Source organism: Bos taurus, chromosome 15 (assembly GCF_002263795.3).
Source record: "Bos taurus isolate L1 Dominette 01449 registration number 42190680 breed Hereford chromosome 15, ARS-UCD2.0, whole genome shotgun sequence".
In the NCBI taxonomy this organism is placed as follows: Eukaryota; Metazoa; Chordata; class Mammalia; order Artiodactyla; family Bovidae; genus Bos; species Bos taurus.
Window position 1 is genome coordinate 77,567,626 of NC_037342.1, and position 21,223 is coordinate 77,588,848.

The 21,223-nt window shown below is 45.6% G+C and overlaps 1 protein-coding gene and 1 pseudogene across 1 annotated transcript in view; one reads left to right on the forward strand and one right to left on the reverse strand.

Annotated features, from left to right (window-relative positions):
• NUP160 (nucleoporin 160) overlaps positions 1-2,697 on the reverse strand; it is a 43,578-nt gene extending 40,881 nt beyond the window's left edge. The window contains 2 exon segments of the mRNA NM_001105630.1: positions 2,208-2,319; positions 2,589-2,697. Coding sequence (NP_001099100.1) covers positions 2,208-2,319; positions 2,589-2,688 — 212 coding nt within the window. The 5' untranslated portion in view covers positions 2,689-2,697.
• Positions 2,698-12,874: 10,177 nt separating this feature from the next.
• On the forward strand, positions 12,875-19,903 carry LOC100848627 (protein enabled homolog; annotated as a pseudogene).
• Positions 19,904-21,223: the final 1,320 nt, after the last annotated feature.

The following is a 21,223-nucleotide window of genomic DNA, read 5'->3' on the forward strand; positions in this document are numbered from 1 at the left end:
TTTTTCTTCGAAGGCTCTACCTGAAATCTCATCCCTTGGGTACCCTTATTTCCTCTGCTCAAATGTTAACTTATCACTGAGTCTTGCCCAACTACCCTATGTGAAATATTAAACGTAATAATTCCCCTTCTCCCTTCCCTGTTCTCCATCCCACGTATTACCTGATGAACTACTGTTTTTTGGGTTTACTGTTGTTGATCAGCTCCCTCTGAGAGCAAGGACTGTCTGCTCTGTTCCCTGCTGTGTTCCCAGTCCCTAAACGTCCACTGGAACACATTGTGTGTGTGCAAAGTCACTTCAGTCTGACTCTTTGCAACCCAAAGCCCTACATAGCTTGCCAGGATCCTCTGTCCATGGGATTCTCCACGCAAGAATATTGCAGTGGGTTGCCATGCCCTCCTCTAGGGGATTTTCCTGACCTAGGGATGGAACTTACATCTCTTGTGTCCCCTGTACTGGCAGGTGGATTCTTTAGCTCTAGCGTCGGAACATATTAGGCACTCAAAAATATTTCTGAAATCAATGAGATTTGCACCTCTAACATAGGTCTTTCTTCTGAGCCTATAAAGTTCAATGCCTACTTGACACTGTCAAAGAGCAACTACACAGACACTTTAATAGCACATCTAAAAGAATGACTTAACATCTGTCCAAAACCCACCTTCTATATCTCAGAAGATGGCAATCCTTCTGCAGGATATCTGGTCAGTCACACCAAAAGACAGGAACTTGTCCTTGCTCCCTCCTTTTCCCTACCATCCTTTATCCAGTAGTCAGTCTATCACCTGGTCCTAATGAAGCTACCCTCTAAGTGTATCTCGAATCCATCTATTTCTGTTTTTCTAGCCACTCCCACAGCTGAGTCACCAACATGTCTTACTTTGTCCATCATAAAAGCAAACCGTTCTTTTGTATTTTACCCATCCATCCCAAATCTACTTTACACAAAGCAGACTGATTATTTTAAAATGTGATTTTGATCATGTTGCCAAGTCACTTCAGTCGTGTCCAACTCTGCGACCCCATAGATGGCAGCCCACCAGGCTCCCCTGTCCCTGGGATTCTCCAAGCAAGAACACTGGAGTGGGTTGCCATTTCCTTCTCCATTTGATCATGTTAGTAATCCTTTACAGACTTTCAGTGACTGCTCAACATACTCAGGATAAAATTCACATATCTTGGGGCTTCCCTGGTAGTCTAGTGGTTAAGAATCTGCTTGCCAACTCTTGGGACACCAGTTCGATCCCTGGCCTAGGAAGATTCCATATGCTATGCAGTGCCTAGGCCCATGCTCTAGAGCCTGCGCTCTGCAACAAGAGAAGCCGCCGTAAGGAGAAGCCGGTGCACCAGAACAAAGACCAAGCACAGCCTGAGGTCCTTCATGAGTCCGGCCTAGCTACCTAGTCTCAGCATCTCTCATGTCCTTATCCATTTTGCCCATTTGCAGTTAAGCCGCATAGATCTTTAGTCAGTTCCTCAAACCTATCAAATTCTTTTCACCTCATGGATTTTGGAGATAGTGATCCCACTTGCTCAAATGCCCTCTCCCGCAACACCTTGCCTGGCTAACCTTTCCCCCTTCCAATCTCAGGTGAAATGTGACTTACTTTAGGCCTTTCCAGCCCCACCAATAACACTTGGTCTTCCCATTAGCCTCTCAAAGCCCTATTCTTCTCCTCTGAGGCAAGAATGAAAAATCTGTATTGATATACCTATGTATGAACATTAGTTTAATGCCTTTTTCCTTCTCAAAACTGCCCCATGAAAGGTAGGTCCACTTCTCTTACACTGCCACACCCTGCATGATGAAAACGGTGATTGTTTTTGTTAGTCATTTTGTCCCCAGGACACCTACCAGTGCCTGACAAGTAAAGGCTCAAACATTCATAGAATGAAGGAAGCTTCATTCATAGAATGAATGTAAAGCACTACAAACACATAATGGGCTCATGTTTTAAAACTGGTCTTTGGGGCTTTAGCCTCTATGCTACATTTCTTCTGCTTTTAGTGTTGCCTGGTAGGGTACCTCTTCCAGAACTCTGGGTCTCCTTAATTATCCACTGATTAAGACATAAACAGAAAGCAGGCTTTTTTTCTTTTCCTGTCTACAACCACTCGGAAAATGAATGACACCTTAGGGTCAGACACGCAAATTCAGCCGCCGAACGACCCGACCTTCCAGAGGGTTTGCCAAACACAGCACTCACCAATGAATGAATCTGTTCCTGGTGACGGAGAACAACTTGCCACTTTCCACATAGTAGAAGCCTCCCGCGCTCTCACCATATTTCACGGCTCCGGCCGCTGCATTTGCAGTTCCTGCAAAAGGTCAGTGGTCAGCCTGCACACGTGGTTCTCTGGGGATGACACGGACTGAGGTCGCTGAGAAAGCAGAGGAGGACGGACTGAGAGTCCATACAGAATGAAAGGGGAGGAAAGAGGAGGCAGCAGGACACTAAGGTAGCTCTGATTCCTGTGCTAATAGGCATGTGGGCTCAGAAGGGTAACGGGGGGGTTAGGGATTGAGGAATCCACAGGAGAGGCCCGAGGGGAAGGTTCGGTCGCGCTCTGCTGGGATGCTGCCGTACCAATGCCGCAAACAGTGAACTCCCGAAAGTGCCTCGGCCTTTCGCGCTCAGCGCCGACGACCTCCACGAAGCTCCGTTCCACGGCTCCCGCCGCCGCCATCTTCCCGCGCCGCCGCGAGGCCCGACGGGACACCAGCAGGGCCGGGCGGGTGTCGTCACTTCCGGGGGAGGAGCAGGCGGGCAGGTGGAGAAGCCCGGAGAGGTCGAGGGCCGCCGGATCCTGCGTTGTGAGGCGTCCACCGAGTTAGCTGGAGACCAGGTGCGCAGGGAGGGAGCCGAGGGAGAAGGGGCTAGGGGAAGCCTGCGGACTCCACCTGAGGAAACCTTTGCGTGGCCGACTAGGACGCCCCAAGGGGCGGCGCCATTTTCCCGGCGGCCTCGGGGCAGGGGGCGTGGCCGGGTTTGTTTCCATTTTAAAAACGCCGGCGCGGGCCTAGGGTCTCATCCTGCCGCGAGGGGCGAGGTCCAGGGAGGCCCGGCAGACGGGCGCCCTCTGCTGGGTTTCGAGCTTGCGGTCACCTCTCCCTGCGTCGTAGTGTCTGTCAGTGCATCTCCGCTCTGTCTCCTTTTATTCACCCTTAAGCGAGCCTTGGGATGGGATGGTGGGTGATGGGGGCGGGGGCAGTGAAGGGCAGAGTGTTCTTTTGTGTTGGAATTTTTCTGAGAGACTGTATACGAGTATTTTTGTATAATGAACCGTAATGTATTCTGGTATTCACCCATCTGGAATGGGTGAATTTAACTCAGATGACCATTATATCTACTACTGTGGGCAAGAATCCCTTAGAAGAAATGGAGTAGCCATCATGGTCAACAAGAGTCCGAAATGCAGTACTTGGATGCAATCTCAAAAACGACAGAATGATCTCTGTTCGTTTCCAAGGCAAACCATTCAATATCACAGTAATCCAAGCCTGTGCCCCAACCAGTAATGCTGAAGAAGCTGAAGTTGAATGGTTCTATGAAGACCTGCAAGACCTTTTAGAACTAACACCCCAAAAAGATGTTCTTTTCATTATAGGGGACTGGAATGCAAAAGTAGGAAGTCAAGAAACACCTAGAGTAACAGGCAAATTTGGCCTTGGAATACGGAATGAAGCAGGGCAAAGGCTATTAGAGTTTTGCCAAGAGAATGCACTGGTCATAGCAAACACCCTCTTCCAACAACACAAGAGAAGACTCTGTACATGGACATCACCAGATGATCAACACCGACATCAGATTAATTATATTCTTTGCAGCCAAAGATGAAGAAGCTCTATGCAGTCAGCAAAAACAAGACCAGGAGCTGACTGTGGCTCAGATCATGAACTCCTTATTGCCAAATTCAGACTTAAATTGACGAAAGTAGGGAAAATCACTAGACCATTCAGGTATGACCTAAATCAAATCCCTTATGGTTATACAGTGGAAGTGAGAAATAGATTTAAGAGACTAGATCTGATAGAGTGCCTGATGAACTATGGATGGAGGTTCGTGACATTGTACAGGACACAGGGATTAAGACCATCCCCATGGAAAAGAAATGCAAAAAAGCAAAATGGCTGTCTGAGGAGGCCTTACAAATAGCTTTGAAAAGAAGAGAAGTGAAAAGGAAAGATATAAGCATCTGAATGCAGAGTTCCAAAGAATAGCAAGAAGAGATAAGAAAACCTACCTCAGTGATCAGTGCAAAGAAATAGAGGAAAACAACAGAATGGGAAAGACTAGAGATCTCTTCAAGAAAATTAGAGATACCAAGGGAACATTTCATGCAAAGATGGGCTCGATAAAGGACAGAAATGGTATGGACCTAACAGAAGCAGAAGATATTAAGAAGAGGTGGCAAGAATACACAGAAGAACTGTACAAAAAAGATCTTCATGACCCAGATAATCACGATGGTGTGATCACTGACCTAGAGCCAGACATCCTGGAATGTGAAGTCAGGTGGGCCTTAGCATCACTACGAACAAAGCTAGTGGAGGTGATGGAATTCCAGTTGAGCTATTTCAAATCCTGAAAGCTGATGCTATGAAAGTGCTGCACTCAATATGCCAGCAAACTTGGAAAACTCAGCAGTGGCCACAGGACTGGAAAAGGTCAGTTTTCATTCCAGTCCTAAAGAAAGGCAATGCCAAAGAATGCTCAAACTACTGCAATATTGTACTCATCTCACACACTAGTAAAGTAATGCTCAAAATTCTCCAAGCCAGGCTTCAGCAGTACATGAACTGTGAACTTCCAGATGTTCAAGCTGGTTTTAAAAAAGGCAGAGGAACCAGAGATCAAATTGCCAACATCCGCTGGATCATCAAAAAAGCAAGAGAGTTCCAGAAAAACATCTATTTCTGCTTTATTGATTATGCCAAAGCCTTTGACTGTGTGGATCACAATAAACTGTGGAAAATTCTTCAAGAGATGGGAATACCAGACCACCTGACCTGCCTCTTGAGAGACCTATATTCAGGTCAGGAAGCAACCGTTAGAACTGGACATGGAACAACAGACTGGTTCCAAATAGGAAAAGGAGTACGTCAAGGCTGCATATTGTCACCCTGCTTATTGAACTTATATGCAGAGTACATCATGAGAAACGCTGGGCTGGAAGAAGCACAAGCTGGAATCAAGATTGCCGGGAGAAATATCAGTAACCTCAGATATGCAGATGACACCACCCTTATGGCAGAAAGTGAAGAACTAAAAAGCCTCTTGATGAAAGTGAAAGTGGAGAGTGAAAAAGTTGGCTTAAAGCTCAACATTCAGAAAACGAAGATCATGGCATCTGGTCCCATCACTTTATGGGAAATAGATGGGGAAACAGTAGAAACAGTGTCAGACTTTATTTTTTTGGGCTCCAAAATCACTACAGATGGTGATTGCAGCCATGAAATTAAAAGATGCTTACTTCTTGGAAGGAAAGTTCTGATCAACCTAGATAGCATATTGAAAATCAGAGATGTTACTTTGCCAACAAAGGTCCATCTAGTCAAGGCTATGGTTTTTCCAGCGGTCATGTATGGATGTGAGAGTTGGACTGTGAAGAAAGCTGAGTGCTGAAGAATTGATGCTTTTGAACTGTGGTGTTGAAGAAGACTCTTGAGAGTCCCTTGGACTGCAAGGAGATCCAACCAGTCTATCCTAAAGGAGATCAGTCCTGGGTGTTCATTGGGAGGACTGATGCTGAAGCTGAAACTCCAATACTTTGGCCACCTCATGCGAAGAGTTGACTCATTGGAAAAGACCCTGATGCTGGGAGGGATTTGGGGCAGGAGGAGAAGGGGATGACAGAGGATGATATGGCTGGATGGCATCACTGACTCGATGGACATGAGTTTGGGTGAACTCCGGGAGTTGGTGATGGACAGGGAAACCTGGTGTGCTGCGATTCATGGGGTCACAAAGAGTCGGACGTGACTGAGCGACTGAACTGAACTGAACTGAATGTATTCAGGTAAATATTGATGCTGCTCCCTGCTGGAATTACATAAATGCTGCTCACTTGCATAGGTGAAAGGAATTTGCTGTTTCTTCCATTTGTGATTTGGGTGTTTGGAAGATACTCCAGCTTTAGTCATATGTAGCGCAGAGTAGGGGCTTACCCAGTGGCTCAGGGGTGAAGAATCCACCTGCAATGCAAGGAGGTAAGGGTTCCATCCCTGGGTTGGGAAGATCCCCTGGAGGAAGACATGGCAACCCACTCCAGTATTCTTGCCTAGAGAATTCTATGGGCAGAAGATCCTGATTTGCTGCAGTCCATAGGGTCACAATGGGGTAAGGTTGTCCATGGGGTCACAGTGGGATAAGTCCATGGGTTCACAATGGGGTAAGGTTGTCCATGGGATCACAATGGGCTAAGTCCATGGGGTAAGGTCCACCTTACCTGTCTCCTGAAAAATCTGTATGCAGGTCAAGAAGCAGCAGTTAGAACCGGACATGGAACAAACAACTGGTTCAAAATTGGGAAAGGAATAGGTCAGGGCTTTGTTTTGTCATCTGGCTTATTTAACTTACATGCAGAGTACATCATGCGAAATGCTGGGCTGGATGAAGCACAAGCTAGAATCAAGATTTCTAGGAGAAATATAAATAACCTCAGATATGCAGATGACACCACCCTTATGGCAGAAAGCAAAGAAAAACTAAAGAGCCTCTTGATGAAAGTGAAAGAGGAGAGTGAAAAAGTTGGCTTAAAACTCAACATTCAAAAAATGAAGCTCATGGCATCCGGTCCCATCCCTTCATGGCAAATAGATGGGGAAACAATAGAAACAGTGACAGACTTTATTTTGGGGAGCTCCAGAATCACTGCAGATGGTGACTGCAGCCATGAAATTAAAAGGCGCTTGCTCCTTGGAAGAAAAGCTATGACCAACCTAGACAGCATATTAAAAAGCAGAGATATTTTGCCAACAAAGGTCCGTATAGTCAAGGCTATGGTTTTTCCAGTAGTCATGTGTGGATGTGCGAGTTGGACTGTGAAGAAAGCTGAGCGCTGAAGAATTGATGCTTTTGAACTGTGGTGTTGGAGAAGACTCTTGAGAGTCCCTTGGACTGCAAGGAGATCCAACCAGTCCATCCTAAAGGAGATCAGTCCTGGGTGTTCATTGGAAGGACTGATGCTGAAGCTGCAGCTCCAGTAGTTTGGCCACCTGATGGGAAGAGCTGACTCTGGATAAGACCCTGATGCTGGGAAAGATTGAAGGAAGGAGGAAAAGGGGATGACAGAGGATAAGATGGTTGGATGGCATGATTGATTCAATGGACATGGGTTTGAGTAAGCTCTGGGAGTTGGTGATGGTCAGGGAAGCCTGGTGTGCTGCAGTCCATGGGGTCGCAAAGAGTTAGACATGACAACTGAGCTGAACTGATGGAGTCACAAGAGTGAGACAGCTGAACACAGCACAGGGCAGAGTAGATGTTCTGTGGAGGGAATTGGGATCTATTGGGGGGGGGGGAATAGTCCTTTGCAGGGGGAAAAGGTATTTTTGTCCCCTGCTAGTTAACATTTGTTAAGCACTTCTGTTGTTTCTTGTTAACAGTGGCCGCAACCCTTCACTGGCATTCCCTGTTTCATTCCTTTGTTCTAACTGCTCTCCACTGTTTTTCCAGCTCACTCCTGCTAGTGAGATGGAGCAGGACCCTATGTTCCTTACCATAGCCTGCCTCCCCCCCAACTATGTCCTGTGCCAGCCTTTTGACTGTGAAAAACTTTTGTCAAAAAATAAGTTTAATCAGAGAAGTGAGAAATGCAGAAACAAAGGAAAACAGTTAAAGGAGACTAAATAACAATGTAGTTGTTAAGCATAGTCAAGGACCTTTAGTTCTTTCTCAAGGGCTAACTATTCTGAGCCATATCCTGTGAGCTGTCTTACAGATACTAAAACACCAGGTGGAGAAGTTAACGACACAATGACCAGACCGTACCCAGGACATGAGTTGCCACAATTCCAAGAATTGGCCACAAAGAAATGAAAACAAAGGGACCCTGGACCTGAAGATTAATGGTACTGAAAACAATCAAGATGATGCTGGTCAGACCACTGATGACCAATCTGAAGATGACTGTTAGAGATGACTGTGCTGTTTCTGCATATAGCCACCGCCCCCCTTTGTCTATAAAAGCTCTCACCCCATTCTCGTGGAGGGGGTCGGGGGAGTTGGCCTTTGGACAGATGTCTGCTACCCTCCCCCAACAGTTGCCAGAATCTGAAATAAAGCAAACTTTCCTTTCCACCATCCTGGCCTATTTGTTTTCTTTTGAGCGGCAAGCAGCCGGGGCCTGCAAACTCCTTTCAGTAACACCAGAACACCCACTCTAGCAGTGCAGCCCCTCCATCCCACCTGGAGTCCACTGTTCCAGTCACCTTTTCACTGCCTTTCACTTCTTGTTCTTCAAACCTGTTTGCCAGGGGACTGAAAAGAGTCTTGGGAAACAAACTTGCTTTGGGAGAGAAGGAACCTGTTACTGCCTAATGCCATAGGACCTAACTGTAGTGGCGAGGGGAGCATTCTGGGTGTGGTGTGATTTATCTCCCTCCCCACTCCCACTGGACTTAACTCTGAGGCCTGTGGAGGCAGCATGGGGGACTAGAATGAGAAAGAGACCAAGTTTGTTACCAATTCTATGAACCATTGAGGGTTCACAGATGCTGCACTGAGACTGCTCTCACGGAGAGAGCCAGCATTCCCTCCCCCACAAAATGAATGACCCCAGAGCAGTTTTGCCCATTTAAAGGCTTTCCAGAAATCTGGTGATCAAAGGGGTGGAATGAGTCCCTGGCAAGAGCTGGGGTCTAGTGTAGCAGGGGCGGTCCCCAAAGGAGACTGGAGCCTATCCAGTACAGCATCTCTTTTATGGGGGGAGTATTTTAATCCCTTTTTAAAAAAAATTATTAAAGTATAGTTGATTTATAATGTGCTAATTTCTGATATACAGCAAAGTGATTCACTTATACATATGAAAAAAGTTTTAGTTGCTCAGTCATGCCTTGACTCTTTGCGACCCCGTGGACTGTAACCCACCAGGCTCTTCTGTCCATGGCATTCTCCAGACAGGAATACTGGAGTGGGTAGCTATTCCTTTCTCCAGAGGATCTTCCTGACCCAGGAATGGAACCTAGGTCTCTGGCATTGCAGGCGCATCCCTTACTGTCTGAACCACCAGGGAAGCTCATTTATTATAAGCTCATTCTTATTCTTTTCTGTTATGGTTCATCATAGGATATTGAATATAGTTCCCCATGCTATACAGTAAGACATTGCTGTTTATTAGCAGTTTTAAACAGTTGATAGAGTACTTGTACTGTTTAGAAATGGATTATTTCAGAAGCAGATTATTTCATGAATATAGAGATCCCCTGAGGACCCTCAGAAGTTTGAGGGACTCTTCAGCAGGGACTGGGTAGGTGGGGGCAGAAGTCAGTAGAATTTGTTCTTTTTTAATAAAACTGTGCTTTTTTTACCCATGGGATGGGGAAACTTGAGTTTTGTGCTGTTTGGTAAGAATTTTCTATTGCTGATTAACAAATTACCGCAGATTGAGTGGTAATTTAGTGGCTTAAACAATACTCTGATCTCACAGTTCTATAGAAGTCCAACCAGGGTCTCATGGGCCTAATATCATGATGTCTGTAGGGCTATATTCTTTCTGGAGACAAAAAAGAGAATCTCTTTCCTTGTCTTTTCCAGCTTCTAGAGGTCAGCATGTTCTTTGGCTGTTGACACCCTTCTTTCATCTTGAAAGCCAGCAATGTCATCTCTGTCTCTGATCTCCAAGAAGGGTTCTCTGCATCTAAGGACTCATGTGGTTAGGTTGAGCTCACCCAGATAATCCAAATTAATCTCTGCATCTCTAAATGCATAAACTGAATCGTGTCTGCAAGGTTCCTTTTGCCACGTCAGGTAGCATAACCACAGGTTCCAGGGGTTAGGGTGTGGACATCTTTCTTGGGAGGAGACATTATTTATGATTTTACTAATTATATCATGTTCTAATTTCATTTTCATCACGTCCCTTGTGAAGTAGTATTATCCCTGTAAGGCAGATGACTTTTCTGAAGTGCTTGTTAAAAATATAGTTTCCGTCCATTGGCATCACCTTAACCCAGAATTCAGTCTTAGTGTTGCTCACTAATAAGGACAACCAGATGTAAAGTGCCTGCTTCTGAGATGACCTTTTGTTTATGTCAATGACCTCTTTCTAGATCCAGAGATTCAAAGCCTCTTATCTTACACTATGGCCATTGGGCACTTCCAACAAGAAATATGCTTGGAGGGTGTCAACCAGGACCCAGAAGGACTCTGAGGGACTGCCACTATAAGCCCCAGGGATTCAAGTACTAACTAGGGTTTGGAAAGGTGGGTCCCTAAAGGCTCAACTCCAGCCCACATGGACGACCCCTACCCTGTAATACTTTCTACGCCTTAAGAAGTTGTCCTACCCATCCCTCTTGGCTTCCCCCTTTTTATCCCTCCTGTCTCCTCCTCTTGGTTGTGTCCTGTGCAAAACAGGGCTTGTACCCACCACCAGTCAAGAAAGGAAATGGGCATATGCTCAAGGCCAGTTGACAGTTACAAGTTATATAACTATAGACTCTGTTGTGCATATCTTCCCATAATTCAGTCTATTATAATCAGATGTAGTGAACCCTTAGTGGGCTCCTAGCTGCCTAAGTTTACTTGAGGAAGCCCCTGTGGTTAGTTTGTATCCACTGTGTGCCCAGGGTGCATATGCAGGAGTTGGAAAAGTCTCTGTGGTTATTTGTAACATATCCGTGAACTCTCCTGGGTGTGTCTGGAATGGGGTTTAGAGATCAGCTTGCATCCTGTTGGCCAGGCTAGGCTACCCCTGTTGCTCATGCCTAAATGTCTTGATATAAAATGAAAGACACATTACTTCTAAGGCATCTTTTGTTCTTTTGGCTGCACTTCCAGGCTTGCAGGATCTTAGTCCCCCAACCAGGAATTGAACCTGGGCCCTTGGCAGTGAAAGCATGGAGTCCTAACCACTGGACCATCAGGGAATCCCCTGTAAGGCAGTTTTAAACAACTTTTTAAAATAATTTTTTTTATTTATTTTTTGGCTGTGCTGAATCTTTGTTCCTGTGTGGGCTTTCTCTGGTTGTGATGCTCGGGCTTCTCATTGCAGTGGCTTCTCTTGTTTCAGAGCACGGGCTCCAGGGCACACCGGCTTCGGTAGTTGTGGTTCTCGGCTGTAGGCTATAGGGCTCCAGGGCATGCCGGCTTCAGTAGCTGTGGTTCTCGGTTGTAGAGTGAAGGCTGAGTAGTTGTGGCACATGGGCTTAGTTGTTCTGAGGCACGTGGGATCTTCCCAGACTGGGATCAAATCTGTGTCCCCTGCCCTGCAAGGCAGACTCTTAACCTCTGGACTACCACGGAAGCCCCACAACTTTCTTAAGATAGTCTTCACATACTGTAAAATCCCCGCCTCTAAATTGTGCCATTCAATGACTTTGGTATATTCATATAGTTGTGTAACAGTCACCACAATCTCATTTGGGAACATTTTTATCACCCCTAAAAGTCATTGACCATTTCCACCCCCTCAGCCCTTGGAACTGGTAATCTACGTAGGTTTCTATAAATTTAGCTATACTACATTTATATATTTCTCCAGGCAGTCTTGATTCCAGCTTGTAACTCATCCAGCCCGGCATTTCACATGATGTGCTCTGCATGTAAGTTAAATAAACAGGATGACGATAAACAGTCTTGTCATACTCCTTTCTCAATCCTGAATCAGTCAGTTGTTCCATACAAGGTTCTAACTATTGTTTCTAAAGAACCTCTTGGTAAGGGTGAGGAATGAGAGTGAAAAAGCTGGCTTAAAACTCAGTATTTAAAAAACGAAGATCATGGCATTGGGTCGCATCACTTCATGACAGATAGAAGGGAGAAGGTAGAAGCAGTGACAGAGTCCTTCTTCTTGGGCTCTAAAAATCACTGTGGGTGGTGACTGCAGCCCTGAATTAGAAGACAGTTGCTTCTTGGCAGGAAAGCTATGACAAACCTAGACAATGTATTGAAAAGCAAAGACAGCACTTTGCCAACCGAGGTCCGTGTAGTTGAAAGGTTGTTGCTAAACCACAAAAGACGCCGGGATTCTTGGCCTCTGGAGGAGAAGAATTCAATCTGGGGCCAGAGACGAGGCTTCATCTCTCAGAGCTTTGGTGTAATAAAGTTTTATTAAAGTATAAAAGAGATAGAGAAAGCTTCTGACATAGAGTTCAGAAGGGGGCAGAAAGAGTGCCCCCCCGCTAGTCTTTAGCTGGATGTTACATAGCTACTAGCAGTCTGCTAATTAAAGAAAGGAAATGTCTCAAAACTCAGAGAATGGCACCAGCCCCCTCACCCACAAGATGCATTTTGAAATAACCTTGGCACCAGGTGAGTCATCCTGGGCCATAAAACGATTGACATGAATCTTGAAGAAAGGTAGATTTCCATACAAATACATAGTTTCATTAACATGGATTAGGAGAACAATGCATGAGTATCACATACTGGTTTGTCAAGTCAGTTCTGAGCCTTTAGGCAGAACCGGAACCAACTTGAAGACAGAGTCTGGGGTAAATACACAGCACATTAACAGAGCTTAAGACAAACATCTCCATAAGAAAAATGCATTGGTTAGCTCAAGGTTTGAGAAAAATTAAGCTCAGGTAGAACCAGGTGTCATTATGGCAACACAAATTTTAAGAGAAACCTTTTTTTAAATTTGTATAGAGAAGGGGAAAAAATGTAACACTAGTTTGTTTCCTCCTGCTGCTTAAGAGAGAGATAAGAAATGTCTGACATTTGCAGCCTATTTCCCCCATTTGGAAACCCCTGGCCTTCCTGCCTGTTACCGTCTGATAGTCAAGGCTATGGTGTTTCCAGTAGTCATGTACAGACGTGAGAACTGGACTGTAAAGAAGGCTGAGCACCGAAGAATTGATGCTTTTGAACTGAGGTGTTGGAGAAGACTCTTGAGTCCCCTGGACAGGAAGGAGATCAAACCAGTCAATCTTAAAGGAAATCAACCCTGAATACTCCTTGGAAGGACTGATACTGAAGCTGAAGCTCCAATCCTTTTGTCACCTGATGTGAAGGGCCGACTCATTGGAAAAGATCCTAAAGGTGGGAAGGATTGAAAGCTGAGAAGAGGGCGACAGAGGCTGAAATGATTGGATGGCATCACTGATTCAATGGGCAAGAACTTGGGCAAACTCCAGGAGATGGTAAGGGACAGGGAGGCCTGGTGTGCTGCACTCCATGGGGTCTTGAAAAGTCGGACTTGGCAGCTGAACAACATTATATATACACACATACATACACAGATATCAGTTGCTGGACATTTGGGTTATATTCACTTTTTGGCTACTATGAATAATGCTGCTATGAACATATGAAGTATTCTTATAAATATATTTAATTCATATTGTGGCAGGCAGAACAATGCCCCCCGCCCCATATGTCTACTTCCTTATCCCTGGAACCTGTGACCTTACATGGCAGGACTTTGTACTACGTATGAGTACAGTAAGGATCTAGAGATGGAAAGGCGAGCCTGGATCATGCAGGTGGGCCCTGTCTAATCACATAGTCCTTAAAAAGAGAGAACACGTCCCTGCTGAGGTTGGAAAGATGAGAGGACCAAAGAAAGGTCAGAGTTACATGAAATGACTGGCATGTAAAGGGGGCCATGGGCAATGAGTGTGGTCAGTCTCCGGAGGCTGCAAAAAGCAGACACAGATTCTCACCTCGAGTCTCCAAAAACGAATGAAACCCTGCACACCCTGATGTTAGCTCACTGAGTTTTGCTCTCAGCTAAAGGGAGCTGCCTGGCCTATGGTTATGCCCCCTGCATCCAATGAGTGGTCAGTGTGGGGAGTGTGAAGGTCTCACCCCCTGGGTTGGATCTGGAATGACCCTGAAGGACCATCTGCACTTCAGGGCAGTGACTGGAAATATCTGAGGCTTCAGCTTCTCTTTCTGCCTGTCCTGCCCCTCTCTGTCCCTTCAAGGTGCTCGTTCTGGGAGCACTCTCCAGCAAACGTCCTGCATGCAGATCTCTGCCTCTGAGTATCTCCTCGTGGAATCCTATGGGAGACATTCACTCACACATCAGCTCTTGGCTGATGGATCATCTGAGGATGAGCAGCCAGCTGGGAACCAGCCGGGAAAATGTAGTTGCAAAGGGAGGATCTTTTCTAAATTCCAAAATTGATGATACAGTACTGGAAAGAACCTCAGCTGGACGGTAAAAGACCGGGGTTCAAGGTCTAGCTCTGTCCCAGCTCACCTCTTGTCACTTGGGAAGTCCCCTCAAGTCACTTGAGTCCCCGAAGATCTCTGTCTCGGTTACTTAGGAGAGGGTGTTGCACTCATTGACCTTCAAGTTCTTTCCTGGCACTAAAGCTCTGGTGTCTGTGGTCTGAAAGTCAGAGAGAGGCTGGATCTTCAGCTTCATCTCTCCTTAATTTCAAAGCTCAGAACTGAGCCCACCCCAGGTGCTCCCAGGGTCTGAGGACTGACGTGTCCTCCCTGAGTCAAAATTGACTTCAGAGTCACACAACCTGTGACCCACCCATCAGCAGGCATCAGCTCTTTCCACTAGGAAGCCTACATAAGCTTCTAGACCAGCCTGTCACCCACCAGGGAGCAGAAACTAGAAGGAAGAAAGCTACAATCCAGCAGCCTGTAGTCTGCAAATGCAGGCTAGACACTGCCCTGGGACCGCTGGCCCCTGGCCCTTGGGTGATGAGAGAGGAGGGCACTTCTGGGACCCATAGGACCTCTCCTACTGAAGGCTGCTTCTCCAGAGTTGAGAAACACAATTAACCCAAAATGAGGTGGCAGGGGAATCTGTTTCAGATGAAGAATCAAGATAAAACTCCAGAAAATCCAAGTGATGTGGAGATAGGCAGTCTACCGGAGAAAGAGTTCAGACTAACAATGGTAATGAGTTACATGAGTTAGTCACTCAGTCGTGCCTGACTCTTTGCGACCCCATGGACTGCAGCCCACCAAACGCCCCCATGGACTGCAGCCCACCAAGCTCCTCTGTCCAGGAGATTTTCCAGGCAAGAGTACTGGAGTGGGTTGCCATTTCCTTCTCCAGAGGATCTTCCCAACCCAGGGATTGAACCCCGGTCTCCCTGCACTGCAGGCAGATTCTTTACCGAGTGAGCTACAAGGGAAGGCCCTTGTAAACAGTGATAAAGTAACAGTGGTAAAGGTGATCCAAGAACTAGGGAGAAAAATGGATGCACAGATCCATAAGTTAGAAGGATTTTTTAAACAAAGGGGAAGTATAAAGGACAACCAAAACAATTGAACAATGCAATAACTGGAATGAAAAACACACTGGAAGGGACCAATAGTAAAGTAAATGAAGCAGAGCAGACTAGTGAGCTGGAAGGCTGAGTAGGGGAAATCACTATGGTGGAGCAGAGGAAAGAAAGAAAAGAGGACAGTTTAAGAAACCTCTGGACCAACAGTTAGCACCCTAAGATTCACATTATCAGGGTCTCAGAAGGAGAAGAGAGAGAGAGGGCCTGAGAAAATGTTTGAAGAGAGAATAGCTGAAAACTTCCCTAACCTGGGAAAGGAAACAGTTACCCACAGGAAACAGAGAGCATTCCAAACAGGTAAACCCACAGAAGAACACACCACGACACACTGTAATCAAAATGACAACAATTAAAAGTAGAAGATATTAAAAGCAACGGGAAAAGCAACTGATAACATACAAGGGAACTCCCATAAGGTTATCAGCTGGTTTTTCAGCAAAAACTGCAGAGGAGAAGGGAGTGACATGATATGTTTAAAATAAAAACTAAACAGAATATCCGTCAGGCAAGAGCTGCTGTAAGGGTTTAAGATGATGCCGGTAAAAACTGGTGCCAGCTGGCAGTTCTGCTGGGTTCAGCAGAGTTATATCATCATACAGGTAGCAGGAAGTGGTGGGCAGGAAGATTCAGGACCATCATCAGATCATGATAAATTGTATTGTTCCTAAAGGGTTGAAGTACAATCAAGCTACTCAGACCCTCCACCCAGGGCAGGACACTAGACAGGTGAAGGGTCTCAACTTTGGCAGCAAAGAAGATGCCAGTGTCCACAAGTGCCCTGATGCATGCCTTAGAAGTGTTGAATTCATAGGAAACAGGGACAAAATTCCCGACTACCTGCCCAAGTTCACAATGGCCCATCACAATTTGGAAATTCAAAGAAGGCAGCTACAAGCTCAGCAACCATAAAAGCAGCTGGCATGGGAAAGGCTGGAGAGAGAAAGAAGGGAAAGGGTGAGATTGGAGAGGGAGAGGGTAGAAAGGGAGAGGCGGGCGAGGGAGCGACTGGAACAGGAGCAGTTGGAGAGAGAGAAGAGGGAACGTCAGGATCACTGGAGCAGGAGAGAAGTGGGAGAGGCTTCAGAGACTGGACCTGGTGAGGGGACGGTAACAGCACAGGAGCAGCTAGAGAGGGCTCGAGAGCAGAGAATATTAAATGCCCCCACCTCTGCCTCTGTGGAGAGTCCTCTGAACTCCGTGCCAGGGGCCTCCTCAGCTTCGGAGCCAGGCTTGCAGGCAGCTGCTCAGGGCATTGTCATGGGAACCACCTGCACCCCAGCCACCCTTCCACTCCCCGCCCAGGTCCTGCCCAGGCATCAGCTGCACCCCCTCCTCCCCCAGGGTCCCCTCCACCCACTCCACTTCCATCCTCAGGGCCTCCACCTCCTCCACCACCTCTTCCTAGTCAAGTACCCCCCTCCTCCTCCACCCCCTCTTCCTGCTCCTCACCTCCCTGCATCTAGATTTCACCCCCCGCCCCCAGCCACGGGATTCACGTCTGAAGACAATCGCCCTTTAACTGGACTTGCAGCTGCAGTTGCTGACCCAAAACTTAGCAAAGTGTCACGGATGGAGGATGCCTCTTTCCAAGCGGAGGAAGTTTGATTGGTGTGAATTCGGCCTCATCTAAAAGAGATACGGTCATGGAAATGGACCCCTTCCTCTAGAGGGTACTGATTTAGTGGAAGAAATGAGTGCCCTGCTGGCCAGGAGGAAAAGAATTGCTGAAAAGGGATCAACAATAGAACAAAAAGAGGGCAAAAACGAAGATTCAGAGTCTGTAACTTCTAAGGCCTCTTCAACCAGTACGCCTGAACCGACAGGAGAACCTTGGGAAAAAACAAATACAAGGAATGGCAGCAAGTCACCTGTCGTTTCCAGATGTGATTCTCCGAAGAAAAACCAGATCTTTTTGACCACAGGCCCTATGACTCATTACACAGACCAAACTCTGCACCCTGGTCACAGGGCAGTGCTGGCAGAGTCCAGACGGGGGGCCTGGACTAGGACAGATTGAAGCAGGACATTTTAGATGAAACGAGAAAAGAATTAGCCAAAAGAAAAGCTCCCTGATGCAATCAAGCTGGAAGTGAGCAAGTCAAATGCTACCTAGAGAAACAAACTAAGGAGAGATAGGACTTAAATCTGGAGAGAGAGAAAAAAAAAAAAAAAACCAACCCCTGCAAAGAACACTAACAATGAAACCTTTACATTTTGTGAGCTTTAAGATGATGGAGACAAACAGTTGGAAAGGAGGGAAAAAACCAACATGCTTTGAAAGCCTTCAGATGATACTACTCTGGCTGTTTCTCTCCCAGTTTGCTGCTTTTTCCCCCCTGACCTTTATAGCAAGATGGAAGACAATCGTATAGGAATTCCTGTATCAGTTACATAGAAAATACGAAACCCATCAGGTAAGAACACTGTGCTGTGAAATATTTTCATGTCAAGACAAAATCGCACATTTTCCATAATCCATTGCTAAAATAAAGAAGAGAGGGCTTCCCTGCCTGCTCAGTGGTTAAGAATCTGCCTGCCAATGCAGGAGATATGGGTTCGATCCCTGATCTGGGAAGATCCCACCTGCTGTGGAGCAACTAAGCCCGTGTGCCACAACTATTGAAGCCCGAGTGCCCTACAGCCCTTGCTCTGCAACAAGAGAAACCCCCGCTGTGGGAAGCCCCAGCACTGCAACTAGAGTTAAACCCTGCTCGCTGCAGCTAGAGAAAAGCTTGAGCACAGCTCAAAGATAATAAGAGACCCAGCACAGCCAAAGATAATAAAGTTATTTTTAAAAAAGGAGAGAAAGACTTGAGAAGTTTTTTTCAGAGAACGTTGGTGAAGAATTTGGCAAGTTGCAAATGCAACGAAGAGTAGCCCCCAGTCGCTGCAACTGGAAAAAGCCCACACATGGCAGCGAATACCCAGCACAGCCAGAAATAAACAACTAAATAAATAAAAAAGGATTTGGCAAGTTATACTGTTGTGTTTCAGGTTTGTCTCCCTGTCATATTTGATGTTGCGATAATAATTGAGATCAGCCCCGTAGGTTAAGATCATAAAATACAGAATAAGTGGAACTGTATATGCTTTCAGAGGGTGATATTTACAAGAAAGTGTCCTAAAAATTATTTGTCCAGAGTGAGGAATTTTAGAATGATAGGAAGTCTCTCAAGTTTAGTCCTCATGCAATGTCATAGATTCAAGCATAAAGTTCATCCAGAATTAAAAGATGTAGATGCCTTCCTAAATTATTACAATGCTTTACCAAATTATGACTCCTACAAATACGAACCAGTGGTCAAATGTAAAACAATATATTGTAGATTTGGGACGTCCCTGCTGGTCCAGTGGTTAATAATCACCTTGCGATGCAGGGGACTAGGGTTCAATCCCTGGTCTGGGAGCTAAGATTCCACCTAAGCCTGTGAGTCGCAACTATCGAACCCGAGCACCTCAACTAGGAAGCCTACCACTGCAATGAAAGATCCTGCGTGATGCAGTGGAGACCTGATGCAGCAAAATACATTCATAAAAATAAAGTGTTTAAAAAGTATGTTGTAGATTCATTGTAGGTTTTCAACCTTTTTTACATTTATGCATGTGGACATGTTTATAATATAATTACAAGCACCACAAAACTAGCTTTTTAAATTGCACACCTTAGTGCATGTCATACTGATATGTAGTGACCTTTTCAAGGCCTTGTCATTGTTTAGTTGCTAAGTCACGTCTGACTCTTTGCGACCCCATGGACTGCAGCACGCCAGGCTCTTCTGTCCTCCACTACCTCCCGGAGTTTGCCCAAATTCATGTCCATTGAGTCGGTGATGCTATCTAAGTATCTCATCCTCTGCTACCCCTTTCTCCTTTCTCCTTTTCCCTTCAGTTTTTTCCCAGGATCAGAGTCTTTTCCAATGAGTCAGCTCTTCTGATTTTAGACTATAGAGTGGTTGCAAAATAGTGTTATACAAAGGGTTTCCGTACTCTATTAATCCCTGCTGCTGCTGCTGCTGCTGCTAAGTCACTTCAGTCGTGTCCAACTCTGTGCGACCCCATAGACGGCAGCCCAGCAGGCTCCCCCGTCCCTGAGATTCTCCAGGCAAGAACACAGGAATGGCTTGCCATTTCCTTCTCCGATGCATGAAAGTGAAAAGTGAAAGTGAAGTCGCTCAGTCGTGTCCAACCCTCAGCGACCCCATGGTTTGCAGCCTACCAGGCTCCTCCATCCATGGGATTTTCCAGGCAGGAGTACTGGAGTGGGGTGCCATTGCCTTCTCTGCTATTAATCCCTAATGTTAACATTTAACATAACCATAGTACAGTTACCAAAAATAGGGTTAAAAATGGTACAAGACTATAAACCAGGTGTTGGCAAGGTTTTACTGTAAAAGGCAAGTAGTAACTATTTTAGATATTTGTCACTACTTTGTAACCACCGTTATAGCACAAAAATAGCCATAGACAATTTGTAGCAAATGAGAGTATATCCAATCAAACTTTATTTTAAGAGCAGGTGGCAGACCAGATGAGATCCATGGGCTGTGTAGTGGGCTAACACCTGCAGAGGCTGCTTTTAAATTTTAAGTTGCAAAACTAGTAAAGTAGCAGTGATGACAGCAATCACGGTGACAGAAATTAGACAAAGGGGGAAGAGTGAGGGGCTGTGCATACTTTTCTTTCAAGAAATAAAATGAGACTTCGGTGGTAGGGAGAAGGAGCTAGATGCTCTACTCATTACCCTGTGTGTGACTGTGTGTGTGCATGGGTGACTGTGTGGGCACTCAGGTGTGTGCATATAGTCCACTCCCCTTTCTTTGAAGCTTCTGAGATTAAAACGGGAGAAAGCCTGTATGCTGCAATGATAGAGTGTTTTTGAAAATGTAGGAAGTCAGAAATTTTCCAGGTTCTTCATTTTGATTTATGCTTGAGTTATTTTGTGCCTTATTTGCAGGCAGCAAGTATCAATCAAAACTGAAGATTGAACACGAATGTTGAGTTCTTATGCTTCGGGTGTACTTCCTTTTCAGAGTTTTTGGTTCTCTGCTATTTTTATCATACTGTGTCATTTAAATTTCCTACATGCTACCTTCATTTGTGCAGTTGACGTAAAATTTCAATAAAAAATATGGTTTTTAAATTGATGGGACATCCTCATTTCCCAGGAATCCAGGGATTATTGGGTTTTTCCCCATTTTTATCCATATTTTATTTTCCCCTGTTGCCATCACATCTGTAGTTACCAAAACCAGTCAACTGTGTAAGATCAATTTAGTAGGAAACAAACTCTCATTTATGAAAGAATGTTCTGAGTCTTAGAAGAAAACATTGCTCTTGGATATCAATCTGGAATTCACAAATGCTAGTAAGTCAGTTTTTAAATGTTTTAAAGTTTAACCCACATTGACATCATAGGAAATCCACTGAGAAATGCTTTTCTAGGCTGAACGCTTGTTTCCCCTTAGCCTCCCCCAACAGAGCATGTGCGTGTTATGACCATGCGCGTTCAGTCGCATCCAACTCTGTGGCGCCCTGGACTGTAGCCCACGGGGCTGCTCTGGCCACATGGGATTCTCCAGGCAAGAATACTGGAGCAGGTTGCCATTTCCTTCTCCAGGGGTTCTTCCTGACCTAGGGATTGAACCCAAGTCTCTTGCATCTCCTGCACTGGCAGGTGGGTTCTTTACCACTGAGCCATCTGGGAATCCCAGTGTACATGTTAATTATCTTCATATTACAATCACTGCTCTCCCACCACTATACCAAGATCACCTAAACTGTGTGTGTTGCATTCTGAAT